Genomic DNA, 17,353 nt, shown 5'->3' on the forward strand with positions numbered 1-17,353 from the left:
TTAGTTACCAATTAATTGTTGGTGTAGTAGTGATTGGGACTACACTTGGTAGGGAGGACCGCGTGTTCGATCCTCGCTACAACAATTGAAAGGGTACGTACTGGAACATAACCACCTAGATCTGATCTCCGAATCCAAATTAGCCCAAAGAATAACCGGGTGGAACTCTAAAAAAAAACAAAATTTCTTTAGTTTGAATGTATATCATGTAAAAGCAAGAAATTAATATATGTATATTCCCATTAATTGAAACAACGCAACTTGTATGCGGCTAGCCACACCATGTGGCAAAATAACAGCTTGTAAAAGTACAAAGTTACTTCTATAACACTGACTGAGTACCCTTGTAATACTGACCAAGTAACCCGTATATCATTGACTGAGTGACCATATAACACTGACGAAGTAAACTCTTGTAACACTTATTGAGTAACCCCTATCACTCAAACAAAGTAACCCCCATCATGGCTGGCCACCGGCCACATAAAAAAATTTGTGTTCTAACTTCAAGTAAATTTTACAGGGAGTTTGACTTCGAAGACTATGTTCATCTACAAATATTTATGAAAGTTTCATCCTTCATGGTACACTCTATGGGGCTAATGATCTCTAGCTGTTTTCGTGCCCGAGGCCTCAAATCTGTCGTCTATAGATCACTTGGCTTTGCAGAGGGAATGAAGATCAGAAGATGTGGATGTTAAGTTTGTAAAGTCTATAGGAGATGGACTCGGAACAAGAGATCACGATGCAAACACCATTTTCCTGTAATATGGAAAATGTTGATGAACCTGCTAATGCTGAACAACTTGATTCTAAACAATCGACATATTCTCGAATACTACATCAGACTACTCCAAAAATACCATCCTCATCATTAACACCCAAGATGCGAGATAATAGAAGTTTGGCTGCAGTAAAATTACAGAAAGTGTACAAAAGTTTTCGGATCAGAAGGCAGCTTGCAGATTGTGCTGTGCTTGCTGAACAAAAATGGTATGATTGCTTATTTTATCTTCTTTAGGTCATCATAGCTGAATGTATTTTGTCATTGACTCATTGTACTAGTTTATGTTATTCGAGTTTGAGACTTTGAAAGTTTCATGTAAGATTTTGAACAATCGACATCATAAGTTGCACGTAACATGTTAGTCGCATTCTTATATGCATAACTGTCAACCTGCATTAGCCAAGAAACTGGTAGCATCTGATATGTTAGATCATTATATCATTTGATTTTTCCATGGAACTTCATGCATCAGTTACAAATACCTAGCATCAAGAAGGTTCCACTGTATATTAGGATCAATGTATTTTCGAAAACAAAACTTAATTATTGTTTAACTTAAGTATCTATATGATCAATGTAGGTGGCAAGTCCTAGATTTTGCCGAACTCAAGCACAGTTCTATATCATTCTTTGATATAGAGAAGCCTGAATCTGCTCTTTCGCGATGGTCAAGAGCAAGAACAAGGGCTGCTAAAGTTAGTAATCAAGATTTTTTTTAACCTTGGTGCATATGCATTATACTTCAATGGCTCAATTCCTAGCACATTCAGTTATTCTTGTTTCTTAATCCATATATTCATGATTTTTTGGCTCCACTTAGGTTGGTAAAGGCTCGTCTAAAGATTCGAAATCTAGGAAACTTGCCCTGCAACATTGGCTCGAGGCTGTGAGTTTAATCTTTTATTCAATAACAGTTTTTTTCCACGTTTATGACATACATCATATACTCATCAACAACACAAAGGTTGGATCTTATTCTTTTTCGAAACTTCTAACACAGTCCTTTCTTTATCGATAGATAGATCCTCGACATCGTTATGGACACAACCTACAATTTTACTACGCAAGGTGGCTTCATTGTGACAGTAATCAACCATTCTTCTATTGGTACAAATTCCATGTTTAACACAATTTCAAAAAGTACAACCATATTCAAGGTTGATTCATGACAAACATTGTTTGGCTGTTTAAACTAGGCTTGACATTGGAGAAGGAAAAGAAGTCGACCTAATCGATAGATGCTCACGATCACGACTTCAACAACAATGCATCAAGTACCTAGATCCAGTGAGTTGCTTTTCCTTAACTTCTCTAACACCTTTTGTTACGATTATTTCTTCTTTACAGTAACCAGCCATTCTGTTATTGGTATGAAGACAAACTAAACGACTAATTAACCCAAATTGAATTGACCTAAAGCAAATGATCTGTCCTGCTACCTCTCCCCATACCCTGCCATGAATAAAATATGCCATGGAAACCAATGAATAAAGCCGCTCTAGTTTATCGCTTATCATATGTTATAGGGACAACCTGAGACGATAAGTGATTTCATGTTATAGGGAGAGAGGGAGGCTTATGAAGTGATAGTAGAGAACGGGAAGCTCATATACAAAGCAACTCGACAGGCTGTTGATACGGTAGGAGTGCCTAAAGGTACTAAATGGATCTTCGTTTTAAGCACGACAAAAACCTTGTATGTTGCCCAGAAAATCAAAGGCAAATTTCAGCATTCAAGCTTTTTGGCTGGAGGAGCTACATTATCTGCTGGCAGATTGATTGTTGACAATGGCATTTTAGTGGTACTAACAATTTCTTTCTTTTTGGAACTATTTTTCATTATTTTGATTTAGTTTTGAACAACAATCTGTTCAATTGTTACAGTCAGTTTGGCCTCACAGTGGTCACTACCTTCCTACAGAAGAAAACTTCCAGGCATTTATGTCATTCCTCAAAGAGCATAATGTCGATCTCACTTGTGTCAAGGTATGTAGAATTCCCAAACCGAATTCTATCCAAACGATTCGTTTGCTGCCACTACCTACTATTTGGAGTTGTAGAGTAAAGAATAATGTACTTGCCTGATTTTGTTTTGTCAATGTAGAGCACACCACAGGAGGAAGAAGATGGAGTTGGTAGCAAAACTCCTGCCTTCCGCATGAATCAATTCAGAACAGAGGAAGAAGGTACTAGTTCAAGCTGTTTAACTCAAGATGATAATCAACCAAGGCCACAGGTATTGAAGCTTTCAGAAGTTGCCACCTCGGCCATGCTAATAAAAAGATCTCAACTTTTAGGCTCTAAGATTGCCAAGCTTAGAATTCCAAGCATGCATGAAGTGGTGGAAGAAGAGTTTAAGACACCACAACCACCACCAGAACAAAGTCCCAGTAATGATGACGGCGTTGAAGAGAATTTCTCAACAGACGATGGCTTTGAGACAGCAGAAGAAACGCTACTCTCAGAGCAAGATTTCATGCGTCCTAAACTGAACTTATTTGAGGTGTATGACGATCCTGAGTTTGAAGAGCGAATATCAGAAGCAACAATCCTCAAGAGGATCCAAAGTCACAGAAGAACCAGATCTTACCAATTGGGTGAACATTTACAATTTAAATGGACAACAGGTGCCGGACCTAGAATCGGGTGTGTGAGGGATTATCCTTCAATGTTGCAATGCCAAGTGCTGGAGCAAGTGCAATTGTCTCCAAGGAGTAGTAATGCTACTCCTCGGAGCATGAATTATACCCCGCGGACATCATCAGGTTTACACAAAGAAACGTCTCCAAATAAAAGTAACCTTAGTCCTGACCCCTGAACAAATCAATTAATATCCAGACACTAGCTACTAATCAGTAAAAAAGTTAAAGCCATGCTGAAACTTTCTGTTTTTGACTATGAAAAGCATCAAGAACTGTGACATGTAAGTATGTAACCATGTATCTTTAGGCAACTCTTGTTTTGCTCTATTTGACAATGAGATTAACTATTCGCGAAACAAACCACGCAATTACTAGATACCCTTATTATTATGAACCAGACTCGAGTTAGCTATTGGTCAACGATAGAGTACAACTTAAATGACATGATTAACTTTTACCCCCCTACTAGTTACCTATCTATTAAACAGTTAGCCTGACTCTTTGATGTTCAATAACCAAACTGGCATGGGAAAGTCATCATATTACTGACTCTGTTGCATGCTTGCACTGATGCGACTATAGCTTTTGATATCAATATTAGGGGTGAGCAAAAATTCAGGGTACCCTGATATGGAACCAGAACCTGTTCGGAACCGCGGGTTCCAAACCCGGAACCTGTTCAACAAGTTCCGGTTCCGGGTAATAAAATTTTGGATCTAGAACCTGTAGGGTACCCTGTTAGTACAGGTTCCCTATAGGATACATAAAACCGGAACTTATATGGTATTAAATATTCTAGACAATTAGTGTTGGTTTGTTATATTTGAAGTACTATACTAAAGTTATAAGCTTTTTTTGTGATCATCTATTTTAACAAAAATAAATTTGTCACAATTTATCAAGTAATAATTAAGCTTACTTTCACAGATAGGGTACCCTGTTTAGGAACCGGAACCTGCAGGTTCCGGTTCCCAATTCTTAGGAACCTGTTGCAACAGGTTCCGGTTCCGGTTCCTATATTTAGGAACCTGTTGCAACAGGTTCCGGTTTCGGGTCCTGATATTTTTACAGGGTACCCTGCTATGCTCACCCCTAATCAATATATGGTGATGAATAAAGGTATCATGATAATAACCTAGAATGTCATACATTTTGGTACATTACATGGTCCCGAAATAGGGTACATGCTAAGCTATTTAGATACAGTCAGTATGTTGAAATATAAACAAAATCAGGAAAATTCTTGCCTGTTCACCCATTCTCCCGTTGAATTTTTAAAGCAGAGGAAATATAATATACTCTGCATAAAATAGGTTCCAGATAAATCTGTAGAAATTTGTGATTGCTTCCTGCAAAATGAGGTCAAAGAATAATCAGAAATTGGAAGCTGCTTATACAAGCAAGCACCTTTCATTCTTTCACTGGGGGATGGGGCACTGGAGTGTGGGGGAAGAAAGAACTGCTAAACAATCATAATAGACCAAGGTTGAAAGAAGAAAACGATGTGAAGAAAGCTTGAACTTGGCACGAAACATCACACTACACTATGTTTGGATAGGAACAATGGAGGTAAAGGAAAGTGAGGGATACAAATTCCTTTTCCTTTTTCTTTCCATTTCTTGGCTTTTTTTATAATTAGAATACCTTAGTTAGATAAGACATAGGGAAAGAAAATAGAGGGACCCGTTTTCCTCCCCTTTTAATAATTCTAATTCCTCCATTGTTAAAGAGATTTGGAAGGAAAATGGAAGGCCACTCTTTCCTTCCCCTCCATTTCCCTTCACTACTGTTGAGTAATAGTGATTGATTTAGAGGTTAGCAATTAGTATGGCTCCTTCAAGGATGACTTTTGAGTGGCCACAATTATTGTACTAAATCAAATCACAACCGTTCATTTTTATTAACAGTTTACCTTCTATTTCATTTTAAAAAAATTTGACCAAAAAAAATTAAAAAAAAAATACCACCATCTGAATCATACAATCAATCGAATCATTGATCATTTACGAGATTGTATAAGACAAAACCAATTGAATCGCATTGATTATATACGAGCAAATCAGGTTCAAATTGATGAAGTTCTGTCTATATAGGTTAGATTAGATTATTATCAACCTTGGTACGAAATTGGCATCTCTATGACCCAAACCAACTAGATTCCATTAAATCCTTTGAATAACACTATCTACAAATCGACCTGGGCCTAATTTTCAACAATCATATTTCTCCAATTCTCCTCCATTTTTCCTAAATAAATCTTATACAGCCTCCCAGGCTCCCACCACCCAAAAACAATTAATGAATGCAGGGAATCTCACTCAAAACCGTAAAATTATTCACAAATTTCAATATAAAATAACCCCAAGAAACAGGTGAAAAAAGATTGAAGAGAACTAAAGGGGAAAAAAAATACCCAGTACTGTAAACAAAGAAGAAACTGAAAGAGATTGATAAGAACATGGCAAATAATTATCTTTTTTATCAAATTTAATTATAAAATAAAAAGTAAACCATATCAACAGTTTATATTAGTCAATAAAAATGAATGGCTGTGATTTAATTTTATACAATGACCATAATTTTACTGTGGCCATTTGAAAACTGTCCATCCTTATCAAATAATGTCACATCTGCCTGGATCTCTCAGCCCTAGGCAGCAGCTGGATTCTTAGTAGACAGTATTTTCATCAATATGCTTCCAACTTCCTTAGCAAGATTGACTAAACATTCACATGAAACTGAAAGTGATGACTTAGCTATCACATTATGATGAAATTGATTCAAATATGGTCCATGGAAAGGTTCAGATTTTCCTGTTGATCCAGCACATCTCAAAAAAGTGAAGCTGAGTAGTGAGGACTTTTAAATGTGGTTTTCACAGGGTATAGAAGCTTTCTTAGCTTCTTTGGAGGCTTATTATCTTTCCCTTAAAAGAGATATCTTAATCAAATTGTTAGTGACTGAGAAGCAATTGTCATGGCTTTGGTTCACATCATTAGGAGAATTTGTCACCTACACTATTCCATCTTATGAACTGAATTCCGTCCTTGTTCTGGTCAACCATTTGTAGGAGTAACTTTAATTTTCAGTAGCAGCACAAAAATAGCAACCAGATTTCCATCCAAAACCTATGTTACTCAGACACTTGTCAGATGCAGATATGTATCCAAGTGTTAGACATGACCATTTTATGAAAGCTTTGACTGATTTTGGCCCAAAATGAAGTGTCTTAGAGTCATACTAACATGCAAGTGTCAAGTATCTAACTTGCAAATTTGAAGCGAAATAAGGGCCAGAGTACAGTCCACACAATCAATACTGAAATTTGAAATCCTCGTGTTTACCACAAGGACAATTTGATCTAGATATACTTTCGAATCATTTACTCAGAAAAGTGTATGAATATCTTTAGACGGAATAGAAGAAAAGACTCAATCAGAAAACAAACAGTGATAATGATCATATTTCCATCTCTACAATAACGCAAATCTATCAAGAAAGATCTGAAATAGATAATAATCACAGTAATTTGGCCCTAGCATAACATTAACAAAAACATATAAAGTATTACCTTGGAGTATTTAGCTTGGTCGAGCAACCATGTCTGAAAACAAGAATAACGAAACACACAAAGAACTCACATCAGAAAAAGATACTTGGTGAATATTTTACCCATGTTAGATGATATATCCACTTTAGCTTAAGCACATGCATCGGTATATTAATGCAGGTGGCATGACTTGACAGTTGATATTTTGATTTCAACCAACAAAATATTAAAAATCCGGCTTAAAACAACACTTGCACATGTATCTTGGACAATTTTAGCCTAGGCCATAAGATTCAGTTGAAATTGCTTCTGCTCATTACCAGCAACACTTGCAATCTAACATAAATCCCACAATCCACAGGCTTTGAGGGATGACATGCCTACGAAATATTTACTAGTTCCAAACATGATATCACGTGTTTCATGAGGACTAGGCTTAACGTTAAAAATGACGATGGTATCATAATGCAATTTGCCCCTCTAACATGATAATGATTGATCAGTCATTTAAGATTTTTTTCTATCAACCGTATGAGCGCATACCTGGAAAATCAAACATATTGCCAAAATGGTGTGTGTAGGTATCATCAAGCTGCGCCTGAAGGCCTGAACAACAAGCAAACCAATCATATGGCAGGGAGTTTTCTCAGCAAAATACAACTGTCTAAAACCAAAGCTTAAACTGCAAGTAAAGATATACTGTGAACATGCCAATTAAAGAACACTCACCTCGGGTAAGAAAACAGCAGCAACAATAGAACCAATATAGTTAACCAGCAATAGGCCAGAACCAAGCAGTGAAATATTTTTCACCCCCAGCTTTGTTGCCAGGGTTGATATCTGAAACCTATAAAAGCATTATCTTACATTAATTTAAAATTTCATTGGAGAAGAACATGAGAATTATGAAAGGAAAGCATGTTACCAGTGATACTCCCTTTGTCATACAATGGTGTATACAATTTCCATTTAAAGTTTTCCTAGATTATGTAGTGCACTTTCCATCTCATGATTTGACCAGCACATTTTAATTTCCATTATTACATCTACAGAAATTTAAAATTTGTCCAAGTTTTTTCTATTCAATATAATCAGGCCTTACTATCTCTTTCTTATAGTATCTAACTCTCATAAAATTATTCTTGTATATGCAATGACAAAGCCTAATGGAAGTACTCCCTCCGTTCTTTTATGTGCTACCCACTTTCTATTTTTGCCAGCTCTTTTAACATGCCCGATTTACCATATTACCCGTCTTACCTCATTTTCTTACACCCATCCACCTTTTACATTCTCTCTCTTAGATTTTATCCTACACATACTAACCTACTTCAAAACTTTCTCCGTGTCTACAATAGGCCGAGTAAACATAAAAGATCAAGGAGAGTATAGTACTACATATCAATTCACCATTACATTAACCACTTCTTGCTATATGCATGAAAATAGAAGCTGAGTGTTCTTCATATTAAACTATTAACACATGTTTTTTCCAGAGAAATGAGTGCCATATATAGTTGTAAACCCTATGATGCCCTAAAGGAAACAAGATTATCAAATGTGTTCAAAACTTCGATTTCCCACTATCCCCAAAAACTTGATGGATGATAGAAATTCTCTTTAAAAGTTATTAGTCTTGTCTCACTTCTACTAGCTGTTTGTTATGTACTTATGTTTACGTCTATTTGTTCAATACATCTCAAAAAATCCATCTTTCACATGAAGCCCTCCCGCTGTTCTTCAAAATATTCTATGCTTTCTACATAAAGCAAACATGCAATTAATAGAAAATTCATGAAACAATTACAAAGAAAAGATGATAGAAGCAGGACTTACTTGCGATCTCCTTCCACATCTGGGAGATCTTTTGTTATGGCAATCACCAATGCAAACAAAGTTACAAATGTTGTGATGAATACCACAGGATAACTGCATATCAAAATCACAGTATAGAGTGTGTAAATGTAAAGACTAGGTCAATCACAGTGGTGCACATGCCAACATCAAAGAGTAAAATTTCGACTAGTATCACATTAAAGTCAGAGTAGTTTTGCATTATACTGGACTCAATCTATTTAACTATTTGGGCTTCTTATATATTGTTAAATAACACATGGTTTCTGCAAATCATCAAATGGTAACAACTCTGCTACTGCAGAAATAGGGGTGCATAACTTTCCCCCACACACGCCACTCCCCTCAGTCCACTCTATGTTACTTAGACTCTTCTACAGTCAAACACAAGTATGTAGCCCAGTATCCAGCCCAACCAATTTGTAAAATGTCTTGCATGATAAAACTTATACCCATGTTGAAGTATATCCAACACAAGTACTAGGTGAAATGCAAAATCCAAGTAGCATATGCCTTGCTTTAGGTAAGATCTTAATTATACTGGGATAGTATTGGTATTGACATCAATACAAAACTATTGAGCATTTTAGCACAAAATCAAGGCCTCAAAGAAAATACATAAACAGCCCATAATTACAGCTTTAAACAAACATTATAGACAGCTTCTAATAACTGTTACTAAGGAAGTCAGTGATAGAATCGAATAATTCACCAAACAGATTACAAAATGCTAGGTTTTTGCTATCAGAATTCTGGATCAGCGTGGCAGAGATATATGAAACAATTTTCTAATACATTAAAAACTTCTATTGTATAATAATTATGTAAAAATTCACTTTTTCAATCATAATTCTAGACAAAATGAGCATTATTATTATTCTTATTATTATATAAAAAGCCCTCTGCACCGTTTACCTGATTATAGAAAGGACAAACTCATGCGTCTAAAAAACTGTCTATTGAGATTTGAGAAACAGAGACATACCTCCACTCAAATGGGAGTCCTAAAGCTGCTCTGGTGGCATAGTATACACCAAAATTAAGAAGAAATCCACGAACCTGCAAAGTTATTCTGCATTATCTTCATATCCATGTTGAAAAGTGCATAAAGTAACCCAAGCACAAGTATCTCAGCTATGATGAATCTGCTCATGTAGACACCACGCTCACAAATATACCCCAATAGCAATAACTAGGGGTGACCAAAAATAACAGGTACCTGGTTCTGGACTCAGATTTGGTATCACCGGGACCAGACTGGATCCAATATCTTGGAACCAGTCATGACCGGTTCCAAAGCCTCATTTCTTGGATTCAGTACCCCTGGGTACCCGGTGAAACCAATTCTTGACAGATCAGAAAATTGGTGAAATTGGTCCAGATTTTTATACACACTCATGTAATAGAGTAATAGACATTGCAAGTATCTCTACAAACCCAACCCTCCTAATAAAAAAGAGGCCACACCTACCCTTCCATCATACTTTAGTAACTGCTTGATTAACTTATTTCAAACAGCAGCAACAACAACAACAACAACAACAACAACAATAAAGCCTTAGTCCCAAAATAATTTGGGCTCGGCTAACACAAATCGTCATAAGGAATCGTAAAATATAAAGAAAAGGACATAACAAATTCACCATTTAAAAGAGTTTTAAAAAAGTTGAGTAAACAGAAGAGCATTTAAGAAAAAGATGGGAGTTTTAAAAGAGAACCAAGAATAAAATTTCAAGAAAGTTTTAGAAGAGTGGTTAAAACATTGAATGGATAGAATTAGCCAAAACACCACGTTGGTTCGGCTACTCAGTCGATACAACTCTACTAGTTCCTACATATAGAACACCACTAGAAGCAATTGAGAGAAGAACCTTGGATACAGTAGCACCACCAAGGATTAAGGAGATAGTACTCTACCTAAGAAAACTCAAACTGTAATTATATTTTCATACTCAAAAGCTTGAGATTCAGGGTTACATTCATGGCTTATTTATAGCCTTGATTTAGTCAGTATTACAACCAATTAAGTTAATGCAAGGAGTAAATGATAAGGTTGAATTTTGATGTTGCCGACATGGAGGGGTATAGGATGCCGACATGAGGAAGTTTCTAGATGTTTTTCAAACCTTGTCAAACTTTCCTTGTTGGAGAAGACTCAATCTCGAGTTTTTGCTCTTCCCCATTCTCGTAATATGGGGACAAATTAGCAACATTAAATGTAGCTGAAACATTATATTCCCCTGGAAGCTCGATCTTATATGCATTTTCTCCGATCCTTTCTAGCACCTTGAATGGTCTGTCGGCTCTAAGCTTGAGTTTACCACGTGTTCCCCTTGGAAACCTTCCCTTCCTTTAGTGAATCCAAACCAGATTCCTTCTTTAAGACAAGTAGTTTACGAAACTTGTTAGCTTGCTATTGATAGCGCTGATTTTGCCTTATGATTTGAGCTTTAACCTTCTCATATATCTTCTTGATTTCTCTTGTTCATTGGCATCACCACTAAAGTCATTAGGAGAGGATAGTGGAACAAGATCAACCAGCATAGTTGGATTTTAATTGTTGACGATCTTGAAAGGGCTTTCACCAGTGGTTTGGCTTGGGGAACAATTTTAGGTGAACACAAGGAGAAAATGCATATAAGATCGAGCTTCCAAGGGAATACAATGTTTCAACTACAATTAATGTTGTTGATTTGTCTCCATATTATGAGACTGGGGAAGAGCCAAGACTCGAGGTCGAGTCATCTCCAAGACTTCAACAAGGGAAGTTTGACATATATCTAAAAGCCCCATCATGTCGCCATCCTATACCCCCCATGTTGACAACATCAAAATCCAACACTATCATCTACTCCTTGCATTAATTAGCTTCTTGCATTAACTTAGTTGGTTGTAATAGTGACTAAATCAAAGCTATAAATAAGCATGAATGTAACCGTGAAACTCAAGCTTTTGATTATGAAATATAATTACACTTTGAGTGTTCTTAGGTAGAGTACGATCTCCCTAATCCCTGGGTGGTGCTACTGTATCCAAGTTTCTACTCTCAATTGTTCCTAGTGGTGTTTCCATATCTAGGAATTAGTAGAGTTGTATTGTCGTAGTGACATGGTGTTTTGGCTAATTCTATCCGACCCCTACCCAGTACGGTGTCACACCTTTTTACTTGTTATCCACTTTTTTCTTACACCTACTCCCCTTTTTTCAAACTTTCTTTGAAACAAGAGTATTTGAAATTTCTAGAACGTAGGTCGTATGTTAAATGCAAAATACTACTAGAAAAATATGATGTTATAGAATATGTTATAATGGTTAACCATGGAATCGTTTGTGCATCAAATAATCTTAAAAAATATATCTATTCTTTGCCAAAGAGTAAATGCGACTCCACAATGTGAAGCTAAGTAATAAGCTACAAACTTTATGCTAGTAGAAGACAGAAGTAAATAAAAAGCATACCGTTGCAATTATAAGAAATGCTACGACAGGAAATCGCTTCATTCTAAATGGAGGAACAGAATAGATGGTTCCAAGAAACAATCCGAAACAATATAGGGACGTTATGAAAGGACCAAAGTTTGATGCAACAATAGAAAACCCAGTGACCGCAAAAGCCAACACTAGCACCCATGCAGATCCAACAGAAAGGTCTCCTGCTGCTATAGGTAAATAAGGTTTGTTCACCCTGTAACCAAAAGTAGAAAATAAAGCTTACTATTTCAACTACAACAAGTTTAGGAAATCCAAATCCAGAAAGGTAAAATACTGAACATTGCCACCAGACAAAAATTGCCCTCAATAATTGAAGATTTGAAGTGCAACTGTCATATAGATGAAATTATTTTCAGCGTTAAGTAATAATAAATTCAATGATGTGCATTTCCTAGATTATTTTAAGTTGCTAATAATTCTGACATAGTAACATAACAAAAATTCCAATTTCATAATATGTCAAAGTGTGTGTTTGTGTTTCCAATTTCATAATATGTAAAAGTGTGTGTTTGTGTTTGCAACACATTCTGCAATAATTTTGAAGTGGATGGATAGAAGTATGCTAGACTCAAGAGGATTCAGGGACACTGGCGGTAGCCAAGTGCTAACGGCATCAAGGTCTTGTATAATTTTCAAGATTTAGAATTTTATGTTTTAGACGCCTTGAAAGTAAATTAGACGCCTTAAAATGGCCAAATAAGAATCATCACATTATTAGTTATACCTATCCAACAAATATGCCCCCGACAAAGTAAGTAGGAATATTCGAATTCAATTAAAAAATTCCCATCAGAAATTCAATAAGGTTGAAATTGCAATGTATAGGCATACATGAAAGATACTAGCAGGTGCCAATAATGATTAGCCTCTTAAAAACCAAAGATAAAAATTACAAACCAAATGACACTATATCACAATTATAATTGCATACTTATCAATACCAATATCGTAGATCTGATTGATGCCCACTATATAGCCATTCCCACATATCAGAGCGACAAGACCAGAAACGGCCTTTAATACTAGAGACCATCTTATCAAATTTGGATTTTCAATAAGTGCTCTTGCCACCAAAGCACTGCCAATAAGAAGTATAGAAAGAGTAGTTCAGTATACCCACAAGGCCTTCATAAGAAGAATAACCTTAACAACAGAAATTGCAGGATTAGAACAGAAGCAACTTACAAGGAACCTAAAGCTGTTCCACGAATAGTATGTGGTCTGAGGAATCTCCAAAAGGCATTTCTGAACTCTGAAACTTTGTCTACAACTGGATCAGAGTCAGCGGCTCCAGCTTCTGCACTAGCCTAAACACCACTTGAAAATCTTAAATCAATAGGATGTGCTAGAGATCAAACAAGGCTACACAAATACACAACTACACGCAAATCATACAATTAAAGAGAACTTTAGCTTCATATAACAATAACAATCTTTCTCAACGACATTAGGTCGTTTGTGTTGGATTACCAACTTTTGCAAAGGCTAAGAGCTTGGACAGATTTTCATATTGAAGTAAATGATTGCGATTTTGAAAATGATGTTATTCTTTCCCTGCTTGACAGAAAACACACTGGTGCAACTCAGTTGGTGTTATATTGGTTCATGCATTATTAACTCATGTGTACTCGTTAACAGCTGATATGCTAGATTTCCAAAGAGGATCAAAAGGGATATAGAATAGAAAACAGCTCCTCACTTCTTGAATGAACATCTTTCATCATTATCTAAGAAAACTACAACAAAATAGACAAGCATGGCAAAGGCAGGAATTCAACTCCACCTACTAGAGCTCAAAGATACTGGTAAAATGTATATGTAAACCAAAGACTAAGACCACAAGTGATTGACTATGAAAATTTCTACTCCTAAATCTTCGAATCCTTTGTCGATTCATCCAAGGCATGTAGCAATAACAAATACAGCTAATATGGCTTACAAGTCACAAACCACCAAAGAATAGCCTCTCATTCAGATTTCAGGTCTCTAAAGTTTAAAATTTGTCATTGATTTATATAAATTGTGAATGCTTCTCAAAAAAGGCACACCAAACATTCATTTAGTTTCAAAGTCCTAAACTATTTTATAACCCTCAAACTACAATAAGACACCAGGAACTTTGTTCACTTAAACATACACAAGACATAGTCTTTAATGCAACCCCAATACATACTGTACAACCCACCAAAGGATATCAAAGATATGTAGGTCAGTTTCATTGTTTCAAGATTGAAGTTTGAAGTTAAGTTGAAATCGGGTTTGTAAAATATTGTTTAAATTCCACAACTTTGTCCTCCATTGAATCAATTCAAATTCAATAATCTCAATCAATAAATCATAAAGCTTAAATCAATAATGAAAATAAAATAATAATAAAGCTTAATCACAGCAAAATCCCAATAATCATTCCAACCATCATCATCACAAGTACAAGAAATTCATCCAAAAATCAAACAGACACAAAACAAATTACATAAATTATATGAAATAATAATTGCAATTAAAAAAATCAACTAAATTACGGGAAATACCCGGATGGATAAACGGGGACGAGAGCTGGAAATTGTAATGGTGGGTAATCTGCATTTTCTTGTTGATTGAAGGGAAGAGAAATTTGTGGGAAATCCCAATGAAATTTTGGAGGGATTTTGATTAAGAAAAGAAGTGGGATTAGAGAAATTTCGTTTGATTGAAGAGATAGGATGAGGATGAGTGGAAGTGGATGAACACTGTAAGAGCTCCATTTCGAATTCAGAAGCAACAAGTCCAGTCAGGCAGGATTGAGAAAGAGGTTGAGTCACTGAATTTTATTTTAATTTATTTTAGTTTTATTTTATTTTTTCTACACATTATACTAAATATACTCCTATCAAATCAGATCAGGAAAAAAAAAAATTATGACGCAATTTATTATTGAAAAAATACACTTTAATAATTTCAATTTTGCTCAATTTACTTTAAATAATCCCAACTTTTGATTACTCTGTAATAATCCTAACTTTTACATGCGTCCTCTTTCTTCAATCTGGATAACCGGTTACATGAAGAAAGGGTTAATTATTTTTAAAACAAATTATATAACTCGTGTCGCTTTTTAATTGGTTAAAAGTTTGAAAATAAATTAATTTAATTTTAAAAAGAAAAAAACCAAAGACCACCAGCCGCGCCCGATGCTGGTGAGTGGTGACCGACCTTCCCTAACCGGCCGGTCCCACCCTCGAATCACCCTTTTTGATCTCTCAACCCCACTTTTCCGACCTACCAGAAACCTTCTCCGTACCGGAAACCCACCCATCACTTCCTTTGTTTGCATTTCCCGTCAATTCGAGGAGAGAGATACAGAAATGGTTGCGTTTTTTATTGTTTCGGGGGTCGAGGAGGTGATGTCGAGGGTTGGGGTTGGTATTACAGGTGGTTTCGGGGGTTGGAGAGGGGATGGGGACGGTTTCAGGGACGGTTATTGGTGGTTTTGGGTTTTATGGGTGGCGGTTTCGAGGTTGGGGTTGGGGTTGTGGCTATGGCTGGTTTAAGGGGAGGGGGGGAAGAAGAGGGGGCCGGTTTTGCGGGGGTGAGGCGGTTTCGGGGAAGGTTTGGAGGGTTGGGGCTCGGCACAGTTGGCCGTGGAGGGATCTAGCCACCGCCAGTGGTTGTGGGCTGGTGGTGGCTGCATTTGATTTTTTTTTCTTTTATTTTATTGATTTTTTTCTTTTATTTACTTTTTTTTCTTTTTTTGAACCACTTACAACTTTACACGTGTTAAGTGACCTAGAATATTAAGTCATTGACTTTTGTTGACCGGTTTGGGATTATTGGAAGGAAACACAAGTGGAAGTTGGGATTATCACATAATAATTGAAAGTTGGGAATCTTGGGATTATTTAAAGTAAATTGAGTAAAGTTGGGATTATTAAAGTGTATTTTTCCTTTATTATTTTACTAGTTTTGTGACTCGGGCAACGCTCAGGTAGTTAATTAAATTTTAAGATAATTTTTTAAAATCTACATGCAAATTGATACAAACATTGTTATATAAAAGGTGTAGATCCTTTTCTATTAAGGATATTTTGACATAAGATGCCATTCATTGATCGATGCTTAATATGTGTCATTGGCCACAACGTGTGGTCGGGGTTACTTGTATGGATTATTTAATCAATTAGGGTTTACTTAATTATAGGGGTTATTTATTCAAAGGCCACTCAGTCAATCAGGGTTTATTTTATTATTATAGGGGTTACTTATTCAGGGGTTATTCAGTCATTTAGGAGTTACTTAAAGGGGTAAATCAATCGGTTATGGGTTACTTACAAGGATTACTTACCCTTATAAGTAATCGCAGCCACACAGTGTGGCTAACCACATATAAAAATTTCTGTTAATCACAATATAATATACTCTCTATATGAGAAAACTATTTATGTAATTCTAATTTTTTACTCATAGTAAAATAATAGTTACTTGGCAATCATACTTGTTAATAAATAAATAAATAAAAATAGTACTACTACTCATAAAATTGTGTGTGGGAGGGATAAAAGAAATATCCTAAAAATTTGTTAGACATTAGTAGCATGGTCAGAGCAATTAAAAGAAATTGATTTGGAGTTGCACCTAATTTCATGTTATTGGTTGATATTTTTATGATAAGTTGGGATTTTAATGAATATAAGAAATGTTGGATTTTTTTTCAAGTATAAAAGTTCAAAAGCATATTAAATTATATTAAAGATCGTAAATAGGTTTCTTAAATTTTGAAAATTTTATTATAGTTGTAACATGAAATTGACAATCAATTGTATTCTAATTATCTAGTGCGCTTTGTATTAAACCTATTGTTTCAATCAAATTACATTTTAAGTCACAAACAACACTTGTAATTTATATTTAATGTGGTGGTTTAGCCAGAACTTTCTAAGGTTACCCTTTTAGGCAAACAGAAACATTACAGGTCTTTGAGCCTAGGATAACTCTCAAAAGAGAATAAGCGAAAGCACATATAAAGGTAATAAGTGAACCTACATGCGAGTG

At 35.7% G+C, this 17,353-nt stretch overlaps 2 protein-coding genes across 2 annotated transcripts; one reads left to right on the forward strand and one right to left on the reverse strand.

Moving 5' to 3' along the window:
* The first annotated feature begins 721 nt into the window (after positions 1-721).
* On the forward strand, positions 722-3,849 carry LOC145606973 (IQ domain-containing protein IQM6-like). Its single transcript, XM_081662780.1, has 8 exons — positions 722-993; positions 1,368-1,482; positions 1,608-1,673; positions 1,806-1,894; positions 1,984-2,074; positions 2,350-2,589; positions 2,672-2,773; positions 2,892-3,849. The coding sequence occupies exons 1-8, from the start codon at positions 722-724 to the stop codon at positions 3,603-3,605; spliced, it is 1,689 nt and encodes a 562-aa protein (XP_081518906.1). The 3' UTR covers positions 3,606-3,849.
* A 684-nt stretch (positions 3,850-4,533) lies between these two features.
* On the reverse strand, positions 4,534-15,148 carry LOC145607757 (homogentisate solanesyltransferase, chloroplastic-like). Its single transcript, XM_081663349.1, has 10 exons — positions 14,857-15,148; positions 13,511-13,632; positions 13,257-13,403; positions 12,293-12,518; positions 9,819-9,892; positions 8,816-8,908; positions 7,709-7,826; positions 7,523-7,585; positions 7,001-7,033; positions 4,534-4,778 (listed from the first exon to the last, which is right to left on the reverse strand). Exons 1-10 carry the CDS (start codon positions 15,067-15,069, stop codon positions 4,704-4,706), a joined length of 1,164 nt encoding a protein of 387 aa, XP_081519475.1. The 5' UTR covers positions 15,070-15,148; the 3' UTR covers positions 4,534-4,703.
* Positions 15,149-17,353: the final 2,205 nt, after the last annotated feature.

The sequence above is a fragment of the Chenopodium album genome, chromosome 23 (genome assembly GCF_948465745.1).
Source record: "Chenopodium album chromosome 23, dcCheAlbu1.1, whole genome shotgun sequence".
Lineage (NCBI taxonomy): Eukaryota > Viridiplantae > Streptophyta > Magnoliopsida > Caryophyllales > Amaranthaceae > Chenopodium > Chenopodium album.

Excerpts from the sequence above, each read along its gene's own strand:
- LOC145606973 (XM_081662780.1), top strand. The coding sequence starts at position 722 with ATGGACTCGGAACAAGAGATCACGATGCAAACACCATTTTCCTGTAAT. Across the intron at positions 1,895-1,983 it reads AATCAACCATTCTTCTATTG|GCTTGACATTGGAGAAGGAA; the intron begins GTACAAATTCCA and ends TGTTTAAACTAG. Across the intron at positions 2,774-2,891 it reads TCGATCTCACTTGTGTCAAG|AGCACACCACAGGAGGAAGA; the intron begins GTATGTAGAATT and ends TTGTCAATGTAG.
- LOC145607757 (XM_081663349.1), bottom strand. The coding sequence starts at position 15,069 with ATGGAGCTCTTACAGTGTTCATCCACTTCCACTCATCCTCATCCTATC. Across the intron at positions 12,519-13,256 it reads TACGATATTGGTATTGATAA|GGTGAACAAACCTTATTTAC; the intron begins GTATGCAATTAT and ends TTTTGGTTACAG. Across the intron at positions 7,586-7,708 it reads CTGCTGTTTTCTTACCCGAG|GCCTTCAGGCGCAGCTTGAT; the intron begins GTGAGTGTTCTT and ends CTTGTTGTTCAG.